Here is a 22,056-nt window from a genome sequence, read left to right as displayed (position 1 = left end):
TCCACTTGTGATTAAAATGACCTAATTTGTAATGGGTAGTAGTTCTGTTTAAGTACAGGAACCTGGTCAGTGTCTTCTGTTGACCTGGGACTATCCAACAGATAAATTTGTGTCTTCACGTACCTTGATAAAATTTTGTCATGACTCCAGGAACAGTGCTAACCAGGTGAGAGACTGATGTAGCAGACTGCCTGTGGTCAGGCCCCACTCCTGACGTATGGTCTTGGGATGCACTTTTTACCCTAACACTGGAGCCTCTAAGGTGGGGGAAGCTACAGGCCGATACCACTTGGTTTCAATATCCCTGGGTTAAGGGTGGGAGCGTGTATCAGAGAGGATTTCTGCTCCATTCATCCGTAACTGTGCATGGATATTTGGGTGAAGATGGAGCGGGTTCAGTTATGCTGCCTGATGTGGTAGAATAGCCTCTTTTCACCTCCGTCTCCCTGTCAAGGATTACATGGGTGCGTCAGGGAGTGAAGAAGGGGCCACTGAAGTCTTAGAGGGTACAGGGTAGGTACCTGGACCTCAGATCACCAGATCAGGAGCTCCATGATCTTCTTTGAGTCCAATGTACTCTGATGTGCCTGATCAACCTGTGTGGAAGGGGCTCGTTGAATACTTAACTTCAATTCAAGGGTCTTCTGTTCAGAGAAACATGGGAATATTGGAGCCATTTGGCCCCTCACGTGTACTCTGCCATTCTAGATCATACCATCATCCACTTCAATGCCACATCCTTGTGCTCCCTCCATGAATAACAAGCAACCACAGTCTATTAATGGGGGTCACCATTCCTTGATAACGAAAATAAGGAGACCATTTAGATCAGGAACAGCAGCAGCCCTTACCTGGTTGCTGATCCCCAGCGGTATATTATAGCACACCATGTTCCACATACAGAGCCCGACACAGAGCAGTGGAAACGCACTTGGGCTCACACACTGACCTGGGTCACAATCACCGGCAGACTGGAGTGGTAGTAACCTTCATGGTCAGACTCGGGCTCCTCCTCTCGGTACCAGTCGTTCACCTCTGCCTCCAGGGCTTTCTGCATCCAGTCCGACACCGCCACCTTGGGGTGAGCAAACAATGACAATCCGGTAATCCATTTGGATCGTTCAACGAGGACTCAGTTGACAATTTGGGCTGGCTCTCTCCCAGTTGAAGCACCTACTCAGAGCAATCCTTCCACCGATGGAGAGGGCAAATGACCTGACCTTTCCTTCCATCTCCTTTAATGACTTGGAGCAGGAGTAGGCCATTCAGCCCCTCGAGCCTGCTCGCCCATTCAATATGGCCAATCTCAATTTGGTCTCATCTCCACTTTCCTGCCCCCTCCCCATAACCCTTCCATCCCTCAGTAATTAAAAATCCATCTATCTCCCCTTTCAGGTTATTCAGTGTCCCAGAATCCACCACACTTGTGGGGTATTGAATTCCACAGATTCAAGACCCTTTGAGAGAAGTATTTCTCCTCATCTCTGTTTTAAATCTGCTGCCCCTTCGCCTAAAACTATGAATTCTAGATTGCTTCATTAATCACCTTTGGCATCTCATATATACATCAATTAGATAGAGTCAGAGAGGTATATAGCAAGGAAACAGACCCTTAAGTCCAACTTGTCTGTGCCAACCAGATATCCTAAACTGATCTAGTCCCATTTACCAGCATTTGTCTCATATCTGAGAGTGCGGTGCTGGAAAAGCACAGCAACTCAGGCAGCATCCAAGGAGCAGGAGAATCGATGTTTCGGGCATAAGCCCTTCATCAGGAATCCCCTTTGTTTCATATCCCATTAAACCCTTCCTATTCATGTACCCATCCAGATGCCTTTTAAATGTCGTAGTTATACCAGCCTCCACCACTTCCTCTGGCAGCTTGTTTCATACTCATGCCACCCTCTGCATGATGCCAACCTCTCTAGTTCTGGACTCCCCCACCCTGGGGAAAAGACCTTGCCTATTTACCCTATCCATGCCCCTCATGATTGTATAAACCTCCATAAGGTCACCCTTCAGCCTCTGACGCTCCAGGAAAAATAGTCTCCTCTAATTCTTCTAATCTCCAGATAGAATAAGTCTAAAATTCTCTTCATAAAACAAGCCCCTTATGTCTGGAATCAAAATCGTATCTCCTCTGAACTGTCTCCAAAGCAACTACATCCCACAGCAAGTAAGGGGATCAAAAATGTGTGCAATACTTCACGTTTGATCTCATTAATGCCTTGTACTGGTGTAGCAACCATCTCCCTATATTTATACTCTATTCTCTTAACAAAAAATGGCAAAATTCCATTTGTCTTCCTTATTACTTATGTACCTTGCATACCAGTTCTCTGTGAATCATGCACAACGATACCAAGATGCTTCTGCGCTGAAGCATTCTGAAGTTTCTCTCCATTTCGATAAGACATTGTCTTTCTATTCCTCTGACTAAAATGGATAGCCTCACAATTATACCAGAATGGATGTACCAAAATAGATATGGCTTTTGCTTGACCTTACTTTGGGACAACTCAACCACCATCCAACTGAACAACAGCCTATTAGATGTGTTCTGCTGGAGACGGAGTTTGGAACCTGTTTCTGACAGGTTGGAGGCCGTATAGTTCCAGCAGGTCATCAGGCCGAGCTTCGTGAGAATATCCAGTCAGTGATAATCACTGCTGAGTTTCACAATGCATGAAGTGGTACACCCAGCCAATCATTTGGCTGACATATCAATTAGATGCCACGTCAACAGTGTTCGATAGAGGGTGGCCAATATGAGTGTTGACCGATACTTGACTCAGAGGCACTAGCGCATTTGACAACCAGTACTCTGTAGTTACCGGAGGAACAAGGGTATTGACTGCACTAATCACATGGTGAACAGTCCACGGAGGTGGAATCCATTTTGAATGCTCCTCCCTCTGGAAGACCCGAGTTCAAGTCCCACCTCAGGATGGGCTGGTCAAGGGGAGGGGCAAACAGGCTGATGAGAAAGGAAACCTGGATGTGGTTGTGGCCCTACATCTGGGCCAGAAGGGTTGATTAGTAATGGAGAAATAGTAAGGGGATCCAGGGATAAGACAGGCAGGTGGTGGAAGGACTGCTGAAGAAGGAGAAGATGAACTGGTTGGGCCAAGATGTTCTTCCTTATGTGTAATTCACTGAGTGAGACTCCCTCCTCCTATGGCATGGTTCTCTATACAGTTTTTCTTCTCTCCTCAGGAAGTTATCTGCAGGGGCTAAGCCCAGGCTGATCTGTGCTCTTTTGAGTCCTATAGCCATGCCTGCTCTTCCCCCCCCCACCCATCCCAAGACTCTGGGTTAGACAATGGAATCCAATTTTGAGATTAAACGATTCCGGACGTCAGCTGAGGATTGTACCTATGGGCTCAAAGTGAGCCACCGCCTTATTTAATCTTAAACTTACAAAGACACTTAGATAAATACATGAACAGGAAAGGATTGGAGGGATGTGGGCCAAGAGCAGGCAGGTGGGACTTGTTTCCTTTGGGCCGAAGGATCTGTTTCTGTGCTGTATGATTCTTCTGTACTTTTGTTTCCCCCTTGAAGTGCAGGTTTGCGCTTTGCAGCTGAGAAATGTAAGTTTCAGTGGACCCTACCAAAGTTAAAAGTCCTTTAAGGAAAGGTCTCCAACTCACCCGGATAGCACCGACATATTTATTCTGCAGCTGCTCCAGTGCATCTTGGGAAATCAGGGGTCCTGGTGACACAATGTCGACATCAGGAGAGAGGTCAGGGTGAGCCAGCATCTTCGGACGGCTGTGTGGACGGGTGGGGGAGAAACAAAAAGGAATGGAAAACAGGAAACCAGGTTGTGATAACACCACTACAGGAAAAACATCACAAACGATTAACATTCCTCAGCAATGTACTGGACGTGATGATGTCTTCAGAGGTGGGGCTCTTCCCCCTTGGATAGGAGGAGGCTTCCTGTCAACACTGAGCAAGATTATTTTGTGGTTAGGAGGGCAAGACGAAGGATGATTTGTCTGAGAATGACTTTTAATCATTAAACGTGCAGCCCAGACATTTGCTTGTGCTGGCTCTCCCGATTAGTCCATCCCACCATAAACCTGCAGCTCTTTTCCGTTTTAAGTATTCCCTTTGGGATTGTTACTGTCCAATCCGCCTGCATCATTCTCCCAGGGTGTACAGGCCGTTACAACTTTACTTTAGGTGCAATGATCCATTTTACGAGGTCAGCTTTATAACAGCAAGTGTACAATGGCTTTTGTGTGGGGGAATGTGAGGGCTACCTTCTTGAAAAAAAATGGTTATTAACCCATAGGATGTGGGCATCGCTGGCAAGACCAGGGGTTAATGTCCACCACAGATTGCCCCTAAGAAGGTGGTGATGAGACATCAGGAGATGCAGCAATTGCTGCAGTCTATCGTGGTGCTAGATTCTCATACAACCAAGCGGCTTGCTGGGTCAGAATCAATCACTTTATTGTGGGGCTGGAGTCACACATAGGCCCGACCAGGTAAGGAGGGCAGATTTCCTTCACTAAGGGACATTATTGAACCAGATGGATTTAGGGTCACAGCTCCAGATACTAACTTTTTATTCCTAATTTACTTAATGGACTGAACTTAAATTCCTCTGGTAAGATTTGAACCCACATCTATAAGATCGTTAGTCCAGTTGTCTGGATAACTAGTCCAGTAAAATAAACATCTTTCTAATGAACATTAGTTTAGGGTCCCTTAATAGGCAGATATAATCCCTATAGTGCATGGAGAGGCCATTTGGCCCAGGAATCTGCACTGACCCTCTGAAGAGCATCCCACTTACCCTATCCCCATATTCAGCATGACCAATCCACCTAACCTGCACATCTTAGAACTGTGGGAGGAAACTGGAGCAAACTCACGTAGAAACGGGGAGAATGTGCAAAGTGCGTACACAGTCATCCAAAGCTGGAATTGAACCTGGGTCCCTAGCACCGTGAGGCAGCAGTGCTAACCACTGAGCCACCAGGATTTAAGGACCATGATTTAATGTCAAAACGTGCTGCTTCCAACGATGCTGTACTCAGTTTTACATTGATGTCAGCCTCAAATGTTTGGTTATATTGTGGTCTGGGTAATAAATGGTGATTTCTGTTCTGTAGGGTGCTGATGGGAAGGCTCAGAGTTTCAGGACTCCAGCCCTGGGTTTTCTGTTGAAGATATTGCAGACGAAAACCCTTCTAGAAATAGACCCTTTCTCGCTGGGTGGTAACTGTCAAATATCCCAGCCTTAAGAGCAACATTTTTAAGAGTGACTTTGTAATCATCAGTGCTATCTTTGCAGTATGTTAACTCAGACCTTCTTTTGCCAATTAAAACCCAGCTTTCTACATCTTCGTTGACACCTTCTGGGCTCAAAACTGGCTTTCTGTGCTACAGAAAGCAACTCTCTTTGTCACATGACATGGACTAGGGTCAGCTCAGGAACATCCAAGTCTGGCTCAACTCTATTCAGGAAGATCTATTCTGTGCAGTGAGATATCAACATTGTCTCAAGAAGGGAGCATTTGCAAGAATAACAACATGGAATGGATAACAGAATTTTCGATACCGCAGAGGCAGAACAGGGTTTGACAAATAAATCTATTTTCCTTTGCTGTCGTCCAGCTACTGCTGTTCTCCCTAGTGACTGGCAGCCACCATTTCAGCCAAATTAAACAGGAACACTGTGAGCGATGTTCCCTGTCATTTACTGGCAGGCTACCAGTATGTGCAACCCTCAGCATTGAAGGGAGGACTCCCATTCAATACAACAGGCATTGAGCCATGCAGTACCTCGTTTTACAATGAAACTCCAGCACCAAGTGACCTCCAATGGAAAGGTGCACAGGAATAGGTGCAGGGAGACTTAGCCAACCCACCCTGACAAATGGTTTAACTACTCTGCTGTTTGGTCAGTTGGAATTGTGGGGAAAAAAAACATACATTTTGTTGAAGCTTTTCACCTCGAAACCAATCAACACTCTGTTTCCATACAGAGTGAAATCTTTCTCCCCCCTTTACAGTGTTATATTGATGACTGCAAGATGCAAAACATTGGCAAAATGTCTCTTTCAACATCCATTAATCTCACGAAAACATTGAGGATATTGGTAAAAACCAGTCCATTGAGCCTATTGGGGTTAGAGGCTGGTACAATTCCAACATTTAAAAGAGATTTGGACAGGTACATGGATAGGAAAGGTTTTGAGGGATGTGGGCCAGATGCAGGCAACAGGTTCAGTTTAGGGAACCTGGTCAGCACGGGCGAGTTGGGCCGAAGGGCCTGATTTTGTGCTGTATACCTGCATAACTCTACAGATCATAGACATCGGTATTTGAGGAGTGGCGAATGGTGCGGAACATTGTGCAATCATCAGCGAACATCCCACTCGTGGCATTCTGATGGACGGAATGTCCAAGTTAGTGCCTAAGGCACTACCCTCAGGAACTCTGGCAGAGATGTCCTGGGGCTGCGGCGTCCAACAACTGCAACCATTTTCCATTGTGCGAGCTTTCCTCGGATTATCAGTGACATTAAGTTCACTCGGGGCTTCTTGTTGCCTTCAAATGCTCGGGCAGTCACTCTCATGTCCCTTCTGGAATCTGTGTCGCTTATTCACATTTGAAATGAGGTCAGGAGCTGACAGGTCCTTACATTACACTGAGCAACGTAATTATGCATCTTTCTCGATCATTAGCTCTTGCCAAATCAATACTGTCCTTTCAATCCTCTGAACCAAGCTTTTTCTCCAGTGTTGCTATGGTCTTCGAATGCCTCTATTTTCCTTTCTTTTCTGAACACCTTCTAATTTCTGCCTCTCCTAGTATTTTTTCCCACCCTGATGATACTTTCTATTATTCTCTCCTGGTCCTTCCTCCCTGATTCACTCGTTTATACCTTTGCCAATACGCTACAAGGAACTCAGTCCCAGCTCTGTTCAGGTGTAAGCCATCTGGCTTGGTGCCAACTTGCCCAGAGCAAGCCCCAGTCTCCCAGGAATTCAAAGCTCTCCCTCCTGCACCATCTTTCCAGCCATGCATTCATCTGTCTTCTCTTCCTATTTCAGTAACTAACTTGCACGGGACACTGAATAACTCAGAGAACACTATGTTAGAGGTCCCGTTGCTAATTTACTCCTTAGTTCCCTAAATTCTGATAGCAGGACCACAAGCTCCTTACTTCGAGAATTGTTAGGACTAACATGGACCCCGATCTCTGGCCCTCCCTCAGTAGGGGTCCTGCAGCTACTCTGTAAATGTCCCTGACTCTAGTACGAGGGAGGCAACGTAGCATCACGGAAATGTGTTCATAGTGACAGACACCCCTGTCTTTTCCCTTAACGAAAGAATCTCTATCAAAACTGCTTTTGCACTCTTCCACCTCCCTTCCTGTGCAGCCAGGCTAGCCATAGTGCCCCTGGTTTAATCCTGCAGGGATCTATTACCCTCATTGATATGTTGGAGGGAAAACGAATTAGCGAGCGAGACCTCTGGGAGACTCCTGCCTTTCCTGTGAGCCTGCCTGGTGGTCAGCCATTGCCTTGCTGCCCGACTTACCCCTGCCTGACTGCGCTATCTGTTCAGGTCTCAGCCTCTCAGATGCACCTCAGTGAATCCACTCGATCTCTGAAAGTGTGCAGTTGGTGACCTTTTCTGCACAGAGGCACATCTAGGTCACAGGAAGTACCCACAAGACCCTGCTTGCCAGAGGATTGACATTCCTTGGCCTGTATTATAGTCATTTAAACTTTCAAGGTATTCTACTTACAGGAACTTTAATTACATTGACCTTATCCTTAACTGAAAACTAGAGATTATCAGAACCTAGAAATTCTTAGCCCTTACTCACAAACCAGCTCCCTCTGTGTGTCTATAAATTCTCTCTTTGCCTTGTACTCATTTAGAAATGTATACTTTTTAAAATGACTAATCATAGAGTCATACAGCTCAGAAACAGACCCTTCGGTCCAACCAGTCCATGCCGACCATAATCTCAAACTAAATTTGCCTGTATTTGTCTAATATCCCTCTAAACCTTTCCTATTCATGTACCTGACAAAATGTCTTTTAAATGTTGCAACTGTACCTGCATCTACCACTTCCTCTGGCAGTTCAATCCAAATGTGAACCATCCTCTGTGTGAAAATAATTTTCCCCTTGTGTCCCTGTTAAATCTTTCCCTTCTCACCTATGCCCTCTAGTTTTGTATCCCCCATCCTAGGGAAAAGCCCTTTGCTATTCACTTTATCCGTGCCCCTCATGATTTTATAAACCTCTATAAGGTTATCCCTCAACTTCCCACGCTCCAATGAATAAATTCTTTTTCAAATTAATTGCTGGCGATGTGTCTCTATTTCCTCCTCTCCCTCATGCTTCTTTCAAAAAGCTGTTCAACGTGGAGGAGGGGGTGCCGATATGTCAGCCAGGGGAGGGCATCAAATGATCTGGAGTTCAGGGTTTAGGAATTGAGGACCGTGAGGCTAACTGCTCCCTTGCTATGTAACCACTGTGTCACCACTTTGAATGGGGCTGCCTTGCCGGTGCGATAGGAAAGGTGATGGAGGAGTCTGGAACATGGTTTGAATTCTGTGAGCACGACAAGTGTGTGACACACAAACCTGCCAACCATTCCCCGGATTTCAGTGAGCAAGCCTTTACAGGATTAATTGCATTGTGCTTTTGTCATGTCTAGTGCCTGGGTTGGAATTCCTTTTGTAGTTGTCTAATACAACTGAGCAGTTTACTAGATAGATGGCAATTAAACACAAAAATGGGATCACATTTAGGCCATACTTGGTAAGAATGGATAATTTTCTTCCCTAAAGGACATGAGTAAACCAGATGAGTTTTTACAGAAGTCCAATAGCTTCATTGTTGCCACAAATATTAGCTTTTAGTCCCCCCCAGTGATTTATTTAACAGAATTTAACTTCCCTAGCTGATATGGTGGGATTTAACCTCATGTCTGGGTTACTAGTGCTGAAACACAACCACTATGCTACCATATCGAAAACCTTAATTTTGTACCTTCTTGTTACAATATCAGAGACCTGCAGAAACAGACTACCACAATTTATAAATAAAAACCAAAAAAACTGTGAATGCTGTAAATCAGAAACAGAAATTGCTGGGAAAGCTCAGCAGGTCTGGCAGCATCCGTGGAGAGAAAGCAGAGTTTACGTTTTGGGTCCAGTGACCCTTCCTCAGAACTGATTTTGTACCACAATTTATAATGAGGGAAATCTCCATCAAGTCACACCTTTAAGTCATCACTTGTATGAAAAGGTCTCTCAGCAACTTATTGTAGCTATAACTGTAATAGAGTTATAAAACTATACATCACGGAATCAGACGCTTCGGTCCAACCAGTCCTGGCTGAATGTAATGCCAAACTAAACTAGTCCCACCTGCCTGGTCCTGGCCCGTATCTCTCCAATCCTTTCCTATTCATGTACTTATCTAAATGTCTTTTAGACATTGCAATTGTGCCCATCAGTTCTTCAGGAAGCTCATCCCACATGCGAACCCTGCTCTGTGTAAACCATTTGCCCCTCATGTCTTTTTTAAATCTCGCTCCTCTCACCTTAAAAATGTGTCCCTAGTCTTGAATTCCCCCATCCCAGGGAAAAGACATTTACAATTAACCCTATCCATACCCCTCAATTCTGTAAAGACGCCTCTCATCTCCTACGCTCCAATACTTTCGTCCTATCTCGAGCTGCTCAGACCTGCCCATTATTATCTGAAAACGATATTGCACTTGTTCAGCTCTTGATCCTTCATGAGCTGGCTTTGGGAAATTGACACTGGTTGCTCCTGATCAGTTTCTGTTCCTTGAAGTGTGTTGGGATTGTGTTTTGGAGTTGTGGATTCCTGTACTTCACCTACTCCCATCTCCTTTTGTGAAACTGGGGGAACTGGTCACATCTACCATTCTCCGCTTGTACAGCACAGTCTCTTTCAGAAGATAGTTTTGGAAAATAGTGGTCAGAGCCTATGTTTTTCCTCATCTTGTCATGTATGCCTCTACCAATCACCCGACCCTTCTTCCAATGGGAACAGTTTCTCTCTATCTGCTCTTTCCAGGTCCCTCATGGTTTGAGCACCTCAATCAGACCTTGGCAATTTATCCAAGTAAATTGAAGTTCGTCATCTCTGGGTCCACTCTAAATGCTTTACATCCTTCCCAAAGTGTGGTACCCAGAACTGGACACAATATTCCACTTGAGGCCAAGCCGGAGTTTATAAATCGCACGACTTTGTTGCTATTCTATTCAATGACTCGGTTTTTGAAGCGTGGAACTGTATGTTTTTTTTAACAACTTTCGTGAACCAGCCCTGATACTTTCAGTGATTTATCCACATTTTCTCCCAGGCCCCTTTGTTCCCGAATCCCTTTTTAGTTGCACCATTCAGTTCAGATTGCCTCTCTGTGTTCTTCCCACCAAAATGCCCCCCTTCAAGCTTCTCTATTTTTAAATTTTAACTGCTCACAGCTACCTATGCCCTCAAGGTCTGCCACCAGTTCACGGTTCACAGTTCGCAATATTTCTAAGTCTTGTGTCATTTTGAAATTGTCCCCCACCCATCCAAATTCAAGTAATTAATATTTTTCAAGAAAGACCGTGGCCCCACAACTGATACCAATCTTGAAGGAGGACTTTGATTCTGCACAACAGAAGTTGAATAAAAAATGAACAAAAAAAGGCAGAGCACTGACCAATGTAATGTTGCTTGCACAGTGCAGGAGGGACAAGCAGATGCCAAACATACGTCACAAATAGGATTCACAAATGAAACTTTTGATTAAACTCTGGAAAATTAAAACCAATGCATCTACTACCTCACCTTTCAGACCCTTGGCTGAAGCCTATCAGGAATTAGAGAATTCTCAACCTATAGCTCCATCAGCTTGCTCAGTAATCCCTAGGGATTATCATTTCATCATTACCTCTCTTCCTTTAATTTCCTGATTTACAGCTATTGTTGGGATCTGTTTGGATCCTAAAGCGAAGACAGAAGTGAAATATTTACTCATTACATTCATCATTTTCTTTATGTATTATCTATTACCCATACTCACTTTTTAGAAGCAAATATTCACTTTACTTAGTCATGTCCCTTTTAGACTCCTATAGAAACTCTTACAATGTGTTTTTGTATTCCCAGCTGTTGCTGTCAAGCTCTAATTTGTTAGTCCTGATTAATCTTTTAACCATTCTCCGTCAATCTTTGTGTTCTGAGCAGTCGTCTGTGAAATAACTCCACAGAGGCTGGTATCCTGTCAACAAGTCCCCCTTTATTTACACATGGAGAGTGCTTGACACTGACCCAGCTCGCTCAGAGCCAGCTCTCAGAGTGAACAGAACCTCTGACACTCCTGTTTATACCTGTCAGCCAAGGCTCCCTGATTGAACCAGATTAACAGCCCCAATCAGGGAACTCCTATTCTATGAGGTCCACTTAGCTGACCTTGTTACAATCACTGCGGTCTAAGTAGCAACTCAGCTTTGAATAATGATATGCTCTTTTCCTTACGTTTGATGCTCTCCATAACTGCTTTAGTTAACCACAGATGGTGGGCCCTATCCTTGTTTCTTTATAGGGTGAAAGTGCTTATCCTGAAACATCCCTTTAAAAGTCTTCACAATCTAAATTTTTCCAGTTTATGCGTGGATTAATCACCAATAATTATTGTCATCCTATTATGACAGGAATCCAATATCTCCTCTTCATTACTTCTCGTGGTTACTGTCAGGGACATCGGAATCAATTCCGTGTGGAACTCCCTACCCCCATTACTCCTCATCCCCACCCCATCCTAAGCCAAGGTCATCTGTGACTATTCAACTGATAAACCCTTCGGTTAAGTCTGCTATCTCCCTGCCTTGACCTAACTTCCTATTGTTCTTGAATATCACATGCTCCTCAATACTCAGGACACCAATTCTGCAGCCATGTCTCTGAAACAGCTCTTGTGAACATATTTATTCAATTCAGTTTACACGATCAATTCACTGACGTTGTTCTGATTGCTATGTGGGTTCATATACAGGACCTTATGGCTTTTGTTTGGCAAAGTGGGAGTGATGTGAAGTTTGGTGGAGTCATTCTTGCCGCTAGGCTGAGTGAATCTTTCTTCCTGAGTCTTATCAAACTCACTGTATTAGTTGCTGTCTCAGCCACGGTTTGTATCATGACTGGTTTTCAACCTATCTTATGTGCGCCATTCCTGGAACAACTTGCCACTCACCAGATCTCCTGACGGTGTCTTCTTTAAAAGCCCACTGTGCACCCAGACGAGCACTGCCGGTCTGGGGCTGCCCTACACAACTCCTGGACATTATCCTTGGACAGTGCGGATGGAGGGGATGGGGACACGATTTTGAGACAGGGACCTGGAAGTCCGGCTGAATGGGATAGCACGTAGGCAAGACCTCCTCTTGCCCTGGAACCAATATTGGAGACTGTGACGCCAAACCATGCCAGCCTGGTCCGAGGTTGCCAACTGGGTCAATGCAGTCTCGGCTTATGCCCGAAACATCGATTCTCCTGTTCCTTGGATGCTGCCTGACCTGCTGCCCTTTTCCAGCAACACATTTTCAGCTCAATGCAGTCTCAGCCATGCATAGGTCAAAGGTCAACATCCTTCTCCACTCTGGTGAAGGTGCACCATCTTCTCTCCGATACCACACTCCCTCCCTGCTACCGCAACCATCTCCCATCAAGGCTCATGCTCCATTGCTCAACACATTCCCTCGTTGGCCGACACTTACCCATTCTCCGATACCACTAACTCCACGTGCCCTCTGTGCTGCCTACTCACTTGCTGGGGACATCTCCCCACCTGCGCCAATATTCTCCATGTGCCACCCACGTTCATCTCCTGTAAAAGCTGACCCACCCTCTCATTCCAGATGGGAGATGGCCCACAGTAGGCCTGGAAGAGTCAAGAGGGCTGGTGGATCGCCTGACTTTCAGCTCCCTTATGGGGACAGGATCCCAACTTTGACCTCAATGAACAGGGCCTGGGCTGGAATCAGAGGCCACCCTTGACATACTGTGTCGGGGAGCCCCTGGAAAGCAGGTCACTCCTCCTCGAGCTGACTCAGGTCTGCTGTCCACTCTGACAAGCCTCCAGGCTTCGGGCCCACACTAACCTGAAGGCAAGATCAATCCTAACACTACCCCTCCCTGCAGCCAATAAAACAACATTGTTGACCAAATAAGGCACTTCCAAATGCCATTCTGAATCAGATCAGCATGCCACACCCATCTGTGAGTCCCGCTCCCCTGCCACCTACCTGTGGTAAATATGGCGTATCCAGTTCAGCACTGTGTAGATCTCACTCTTCTCTAAATCCCAGGAGATTATATCCTGCAGATGCCCCGAAAGGCAACTGTGGTGCAGCAGCACATAGGTCTGGAGGATGTTGTAGTGGGGAGGACAGCACTGCACCATTAAGTGCTTGACCACTTTGAGATCACTGAGAATATTGTTGTGCAAGGCCGCCAGGTGACTGGCCAGTCCCGGTCCCTTCGTATCAGTCTGCCTCGCCCGGAACTGCGCCCTGGTGGACTGCTCGATAACTTTGAAAAAGGTCTGCCGCAGGTTCTTTGGCCTCCCGGGAGGGAGGAAGGCATGTTGCCTTTGGCTGTCTGCAGCTGCTCGGTCCATCTCCTCTTCCCGCTCAATGATGCGGATCGCTGAGACAAACAGGGACGGGTCCTGCTTGACCAGGGCTAGGCCGGAGCCCACGACATCCCAGAGTTCCTTGGTGAGCTCCTCATTGAGCTGGCCCACGACAGTAAAGTAGGACAGGACGATCCGCTCCCCTTCCGTGTCCTGCCTCCCGGCATGGTGTAGCTGTTGAAGGATGTTGTCTCGCCAGCCTTCCATCTCCATCAGCTTGGCATGGGCGTCCAGCAGCCTCCTTTCCTCTATCAGCTGCCGGGTCTCCCTCACAACCTCAGGGACTGCAATCAAAGAAATCAGGTTTGGGTCAGTCAGTTTGTGCATTCGAGACAGCAACTTTCCCCGACTCTACTTTTTTACAAGCGCTCCAGAGTTTATTTCCCTTATCCTTCCTTTTCTCCCAACTTTTCAACCCTTCCCAATCGTTGTTCTGGAAGGACACCTCAGTTGGGGCCTTCCCTCAGATCGTAGCCAATTAGGAGGCACTGAGCTCTTCACTGAGCTAAAGGACCCACACCCCAACGTGCCTTAAACAGACACAATTAATAATGAACTTTACTACACATAGTTAAGGGGACGTGTTGGATTAGTGGTATTATCATAATTAATCCAGAGACCCAGTTAACATTCTGGCAACCCAGGTTCAATTACTGCTATGGCAGATTGAGTAATTTGAATTCAACAAAAATCTGAAATTAAGAGTCTAATGATGATCATGAATCCATTGTTGATTATTAAGAAAAGTCCTTCTGCCCTTTAGGGAAGGAAGCTGACATCCTTACCTGGTGTGGCCTACATGTGACTCCAAACCCACAGCAATATGGTTGACTTTTAGCAGTTAGGGATGGGCAATAAATACTGGTCTGGCCAGCAAATCTCATCCTGTGAATGAATGAGGAAAAAACATAGGGCTGGACTTTACTTGTCTTCCCTGGGTGTGTTTTTGGTGGAATTGAGCACAGGTATATAAAATAGGGTGTGCACCCAATTCAACAGTTCTCTTTCCAGTCCCAAGCTAGCCTCCCACCACCCCAACCATAACACAGGTCGTGAGCGACTGCCAAATCTGTCAGCTGGGCTGCCATCTTCCAACAGATAATTGAGTCGAATGGGCCAGTTGTCTTCAATGTTACCATGCCTACGTTATAATAGGGTTAGAGGGCTCTTGTGGTGCAGTAGTAGTGTCCCTAACACTGAGCCAGAAATGTCAGGCTTGAGTTCTAACTACTCCTAATAATTTATCTGAACAGCTTGATTACAGAGTGTCGATGATGAGAGTTGGTGGGTGACTGGGTGAGAAGAAATGGCTTTTAAAAACTGGGGTCAAACACTATAGGTAGTACTTCCCTCCCTTGTTTACCCCCGAAACCCTTCCTCCCAAAGGTGGCTAAATCCCCTCACCCAATACTCTTAACTTGCCTCACTCCAGGGATCCATTGGGCCTACTTGATAGGATCGGTTGTCACCCTGGCCACTTCCACTATCAGATTGGATTGTGGGTAGCTCAATGGTAGTACTGCCTCCAGGTTAGGGGTGGGGAGTGTTGGTCCCACTCTGTTGACTGACTGCTGACTTTAAAAAAGCTAAAGGATTCTTTTCTAAACTAATATTATTACCAGCATCCCCAATATAGAGCTGGGCACATGGTCTTTACTCCGCCAAAACGATGCAGGCAAGATAAGAGAGGCAGAGTGAACAACTAGCCTTTCAGGCTAACCCCAACCTAAATCTCATACAACAGTCCACAGGCAATATAATATTAAACACTCGATTGATAATTCGCTCCATTGATCCATCTTGATCACATCAGTGGTGCCCAGTTATCACAGAAACCAATCTGAAACCAATTTGATTCACTTCACATAATACCACAAAGCCTCTCAAATTCCAGCGATAGCACTGAAAACTTGTGCTCCAAATCTTCTTTTATTCCAACATAGCTCCAATATTGGTGTCTGCCCGGCTATGTGGCAAAATTGCCCAGATATGTCCTGTTCGCAAAAACAGAATAAATCCAACGTGGCTAATTAACGCTCTACCAGTTCACCATCAATTATCGGCAATTAGTGGAGGTATTGTTGACAGCACAGTCAAACAGCACTTAACTCAGCACTAACCTGCTCAGTGGCGCCAGGTTTGGGTTCAACCAGGGCCACTCAGCTCCTGATCTCATTACAGCGTTGGTTCAAACATAGACAAAAGAGTTGAATTCCAGAGGTGAGGTGAGTGTGACAGCCCTTGACATTAAGGCTGCATTCACCCAAGTGTGGCATCAAGGAACCCTAGCAAAACTGGAGTCAATGTGAATTGGGGATAGCTCTCTGCTGGTTGGAGTCATGCCAGGCACATAGGAAGATGGTCGTGGTTGTTGGAAGTCAGTCATCTCAGCTCCAGAACATCTCCGCAGGGTAGTGTCCTAGGCCCAACCATCTTCATCAATGACCTTCCCTCCACCATGAGGTCAGAAGTGGGGATGTTCCTACGTGCCAGGCATGACTCCAACCAGCGGAGAGCTATCCCCAATTGCCAATGACTCCAGTTTTGCTAGGGTTCCTTGGTGCCACACCTGGTCGAATGCAGGGTCAAGGGCTTAATGTCAAGGGCTGTCACTCTCACCTCACCTCTAGAATTCAGCACTTCTGCCCATCAAGTATGCTCCGCCATTCAATCATGGCTGGTAAGTTTGTCAACCCTATTCTCCTGCTTTCTCCTCATAACCTTTGATCCCATTGACAATCAAGAACCTGTTTTAAAAATACTCAATGGCCTGGTCTCCACAGCTTTCTGTGGTAATGAATTCCACAGATTCACCACTCTCTGGCTGAGAATTTTCTCCTTATCTCCATTTCAAAACGGTCTTCCCTTTACTCTAAGGCTGTGCTGTTGGGTCCTCATTTCTCCTACCAATGGAAACATCTACACTGTCCAGGCCATCCAGTACTCTGTAAGTTTCAATCAGAACCCCCTCTCACACCCTTCTAAACTCCATCAAGGGGAGTCTCAGAGTCCTTAAACGTTCTTCATAGGTTAAGCCTTTCACTCCTGGGACCATTCTTGTAACTTCCTCTGGACCCGCTATAACGGCTCCTACACCTTTCTCAATCTTAGTCAATGATAACTCGTCACCAGTTTTCAAAGGGCCGTTAATTCAAATTTTTAAAAATTATGTGGTGATCTTGTAGCTTTCCACAAGATTGTGTTAAACATGTGCTCATCCACATTTTGTCTTATGGTGTACAATGTCAAATTCTGGTTTCTCGATAGTTTCAAGCATTTGCCTCTGGCAGGATATTTATTCCTTCTTGACTGTGGCTGGAAGGTACCCCTGGTGCATGGTGTGTTTGGGTCAGCACAGGACTCTGCAGCTTCATCAGCCTTTGCTCTCGGGAACTACTTCTGCCAACGGGACATTGCTGGCACATGCCTTGAAAAGTGGATAGAAATCTGGGCATTTTCTTGGTGCAAGTTGACACCTTCCACACGTTTTTCTCTGTCTGGTTGTTCAAGTGATTGAGTCGACCATTGATTTCGTAGCCAGGCCCCGAAAACTTGGCCGATCTGCAAGGGTTGCATGGTACTTACCTCCACCCTCCGTTGGCTCTTTGACATCATTGACTCTTCTCGCAAATCTCTCTGGGAAGCTTCAATGGGGTTGGATCTAAGCACCAACTCAACAATCCAGCTTGCTGGTTCCCCATCTGACAAATCAGAGAATCAGGCCATTTTCTCTATAACTGCTGAGAGAAGTCTATGGACTCCAAAGGCTGCTGAATAAATGATGTGAATTCTGATGAACGCAGAAATGCCATTGGATTCTGAATTGGGTTTTCAAAGGCAGTCCTTATTGTTCGGGGATCTTCTAACACCTCAGCTGAGAATCCTGCCATGGTCAGTTCTTTGAGGGGTGGCACGGTGGTTCAGTGGTTAGCACTGATGCCTCACAGCACCAGGGACCTGGGTTTGATTCCTGCCTGTGTGGAGTTTGCATATTCTCCCCATGTCTGGGTGGGTTTCCTCCGGGTGCGCTGGTTTCCTCCCACAATCCAAAGATGTGCAGGTTAGGTGGATTGGCCATGCTAAATTGCCCATAATGATAGGTGCATTAGTCAGGGTAAATATAGGCCCGGGGAGTGGGTTTGGGTGGGCTACTCTTCGGAGGGTCGGTGTGGACTTGTTGGGCCGAAGGGCCTGTTTCCACACTGTAGAGAATCTAATCTAATGTGCCCCAGACCTTGATTCCAAATCACAAAGCATATCTAAAAGGCTGGTTTCTCTGCATCGCACACTCCCCAAAGTGGACATCGTTACTCCGAAAGCTGTTTAAACATTTTTGGTTCAGTTCAGAGATTTTTTGTCCCTCTGGGGATGTTGTGGACAGTCTGACAATGTACCCTTCAACCTTTCCTTGTTGCTGCTGTCAACTTGGCACACATCGTAGTCACTTGCCTTTCTCTCATGAGTCAAACCGAACTCTCGATATGGATTTGGCTGCATGTTAGCAAGCTGTGTTTTCAACACGCACTGACACTGTAATGAACAGGGACTTTCTTGTGCACTTTATTGTGAATTTCAGGTGCTCCTGTTCAGAGATGTTATTTCACACGCCTGGAGGAGCCAACACTTGAACTTGACCCTCCTGGCACACTTTAAGACTGTTGACCACATGCTTTACCCGAAGGTGAACTCCAAGCACAATAAGCCACAAGAGCGCAACGTTTTCCATTGCCTTTCACCATGTCATGTTAAAGATAATGGTCTAACAAACAGGGGTGGATTAACTTTGTGGGGTAGCTTATTTAAAGTGGTAAAATATATTAAATGTTGTAAAGTAAGTCAGCAGATGAGTGTGTGTTGCAGACCCACAGCAGACTAACTGCCACAACATTGTTGACACACAGCCCTTGGAGTCTTTAAAGGTGCCTTAAATTACACATACAGCAGTGCCAAACCTACGGTGAAGTACATAGGCATTGAGAACTTACATTCCCTCGTCATTTAGCAGCACCAAATTTGGACTAATGTCCATAACATTACACTTACTGAAAGAGAAAAAAGAACATACAATGCAGTGGCCTGGTAGGGTAGTGTTGGTCTCATAAACCAGACATTGAGGGTTCAAGTCCCCGTCTGGAGACAGCTTGCTGGATTTACTACGGTGGCTCAGTGGTTAGCACTGCTGCCTCACAGCGCCAGGGACCCAGGTCCGATTCCAGCCTCAGGTGACTGTCTGTGTGGAGTCTGCACATTCTTCCCCCATCTGGGTGCTCCGGTTTCCTCCCACAGTCCAAAGATGTGCACATTAGGTGGATTGGCCATGCTAAATTGCCCCACAGTGTCCAGGCTAGGTGGGATTAGCCACAGGAAATGCAGGGTTATCAGGATAGAGTAGAGGGGTGGGTCTGGGTAGGATTTCCTTCAGAGGGTCAGTGTGGACTCAATGGGCCAAATGGTCCCACACTGTTGGGATTCTAAGATTAACATTAATATAAAGCCTTTCAGAACATCTGGATGCTTCAAGTATTTCATAACCAATGAAGTTTTATTTCAGGTGTAGATATTGTCATCATGTTGAAAATGCAGTGGGCAATTTATCTGCAACAGGGTCTCATGGGGTTGAAACTAGTAAGTGGGCCATCGTTTGGTCTTTTGCCTGAGTGACACATGGTCAGCAGGACATTGGTTTGAACTGCCCTGCTGTTGCTTTAAATAGTGCCTTTTTTCTCACCTCTGAGAGCAGGAAGGACCTCAGTTTAACTCCCCTGTAGGATGGCACGGCCAGCAGTGCAGTAATGCACTGGAGGGTCAGCCTAAATTACTTGTTCAAGTCCATACAATGTAGGAGCAGATGTAGGCCATTCAGCCCATCGAGTCTGCTCTGCCTTTCAATGAGATCATGGCTGATCTTATTATCCACAACTCTGCTCTCCTGCCTTTTCCCTGTAACAGTTGATTCCCTTCATTGTGGGAGTGTTCCTTACCCTGGACCCAAGCCCCGGCTGTGCAAGAGCTGTGTAATAACATCTCTGAACAGGTTGATTAGCAATTTGATTGATTAATTGATTTGTCACCTGTACCGAAGTACAGTGTGAAGCTTTGTTTGATTAGATTAGATTCCCTACAGTGTGGAAACAGGCCCTTCGGCCCAACGAGTCCACACCGACCCTCCAAAGAGTAACTCACCCAGAACCATTTCCCTCTGACTAATGCACCTAACACTGTGGGCAATTTAGCATGACCAATTCACCTGACCCACACATCTTTGGACTGTGGGAGGAAACCAGAGCATCCGGAGGAAACCCACGCAGAGAAACTCCACATAGACAGTCACCCGAAGCAGGAATCGAACCCGGGTCCCTGGTGCTGTGAAGGCAGCAGTGCTAACCACTGAGCCGCTGTGCTGCCCCATTTATGGGAAGTACAGGCAGATCATAATGAGCAAGGATGTACAGATCAGAAAAACTTAGACAGGCAGACAGGTTACATTGCACAGGGCGTGCACCAGATCAGATCAACATTAGCAGAATCAGCATTTTTTGAGGTTAGAGAGTCCATTCATTAGTCTAATGATGGCCAGGAAGAAGTTGTTCCTAAACCTGCTGGTGTGTTAAATACATGTTAAATTAGGAAAGTAATCTGTCTATCATAGCCTTGACATCCAGCCCTCTATAGTAAAGAATTCCAAATCTTTGAAGTGTAGGTTAACTCAGTGCTTTATGTTGTTGTCTCTATCATGAGATGTCCATTTGAACTGAACAGCTGCTGATTCTCTTACGACAGCCACCTGAGGGCTGTCTTTCAGTGACCTCCCAGCTGGCAAACCTGTCTCCATACATTTTCATTGCCCTGAAGAGGGTAACTGAGGGAAAAGAGTGAGCGGCACAGATGGTCAGTCTTTCGGAGTTTTCGACTTGTGGCCTTGGCGGGATTTCTGACCAATTCTAATTCAGCGAGATCCAACTCATGAGCAATTAAGCCCAGAAAATCCGCAGAGCAAATTAGGTTCCAGTTGAAATGTTTTTCCAAAGGCTTTCCTGCATATGGTATCGGATCAAGGCTGCTAAGACATTCCAGTGACATTGACAATCCAATCCCTGGGGCTTCATCCTTCAGTGGGATTGCACACACCAAACACAGCAGGTTAAGTTTCAAATGGTAACTCAATGGTTAATCCCTGGCAATGGGAGAATGGGGAAAAGATCACAGGAGTGGGATTATTTTCCAACAAATGTGATCCTTAGAAATTTAGAGTGAAAATAGTCACTTGGAGAGAAGAGGGAGATTCCTATTGTACGTGCTAATTAGTTTTAGAATCATAGAATCCCTACAATGTGGAAACAGGCCCTTCTGCCCAACAAGTCCACACTGGCCCTCCAAAGAGTAACCCACCCAGACCCATTCCCCTACTACTCTACAGTTATCCCTGACTAATGCACCTAACCTACAGTTCCGTGAACCCTATGAGCAATTCAGCACAGCCAAATCGCCTAACCTGCACATGTTTGGATTGTGGGAGGAAACCCACACAGACACAGGGAGAAACTCCACACAGACAGTCGCCCAGGGTAGGGATTGAACTCACACCCCTGGCGCTGTGCGGCAGCAGTGCTAACCACTGAGACACCGTGCCACCCCAAACATTTTGAAAAAGTTGTTAATTTATTGAGCTCATGCACAGGGATAGTGTGCTTTTCTTACATAAACCAGAAGAAACTATGAATCCTCAGGTACTGGGAGGTAAGAATATAAATGCATTTCTGTTTGCAAGTTTACACAAAATGATGCCATTCATGTCATTCCCTTGAGGAAGGACTAAAATAATTTAATAAAAGTCCTTTGTCTCTCTCACAGAACGATCTGCCCACAAGCAAGACAATCTGCTCCGGGAGAATATTTGTTTCTTTATTCTAAAACAGGAAAAACAAAGGAAGCGCAGACCGCAAGGGCATCAGATGAACTTTCAGCAATAAATCAGTACGTCCAGAATGGTGAGGAGTAAACAACTGGACAGATTTCACAGGGTTTTACGAAAACAGAATGGCTCAGCAGGTCCAACTGCATCCATGGAGAGAGAAAGAGAGAGAGAGAGAGATGAACAGAGTTAACCTCTCAAATTGATGACCTTTTATCAGAACATGGAAAAAGTTAAAGGTGTGTTATGTTGAGGTTGAGGACATTAATGCGGCCTCTTCTGGAGTCCTGTGTCCAGTTCTGGTCACTCAGCGAGAGCAAGGATATTATTAAACTGGAGAGGGTTCTGAAGCGATTTACCAGGATGTCGCCAGGTATAGAGCATTTGAGTTATAAGAGGCTGGATAGGTTGGAACTTTTTTCAAGTAGTGTAGAAGGTTGAG

At 45.8% G+C, this 22,056-nt stretch overlaps 1 protein-coding gene across 1 annotated transcript in view; it reads right to left on the bottom strand.

The window, feature by feature from the left end:
* exoc3l1 (exocyst complex component 3-like 1) overlaps positions 1–22,056 on the bottom strand; it is a 77,830-nt gene that overhangs the window by 21,436 nt on the left and 34,338 nt on the right. The window contains exons 4-6 of the mRNA XM_043707433.1: positions 13,314–13,986; positions 3,654–3,774; positions 950–1,075 (exon numbers count right to left, since the gene is read on the bottom strand). Coding sequence (XP_043563368.1) covers positions 950–1,075; positions 3,654–3,774; positions 13,314–13,986 — 920 coding nt within the window. The remainder of the gene's footprint in view (positions 1–949; positions 1,076–3,653; positions 3,775–13,313; positions 13,987–22,056) is intronic.

The sequence above is a fragment of the Chiloscyllium plagiosum genome, chromosome 17 (assembly GCF_004010195.1).
Source record: "Chiloscyllium plagiosum isolate BGI_BamShark_2017 chromosome 17, ASM401019v2, whole genome shotgun sequence".
NCBI lineage: Eukaryota > Metazoa > Chordata > Chondrichthyes > Orectolobiformes > Hemiscylliidae > Chiloscyllium > Chiloscyllium plagiosum.
The sequence above is the reverse complement of the archived record's forward strand: the minus strand, read 5'-3'. Positions and strand labels throughout refer to the sequence as shown.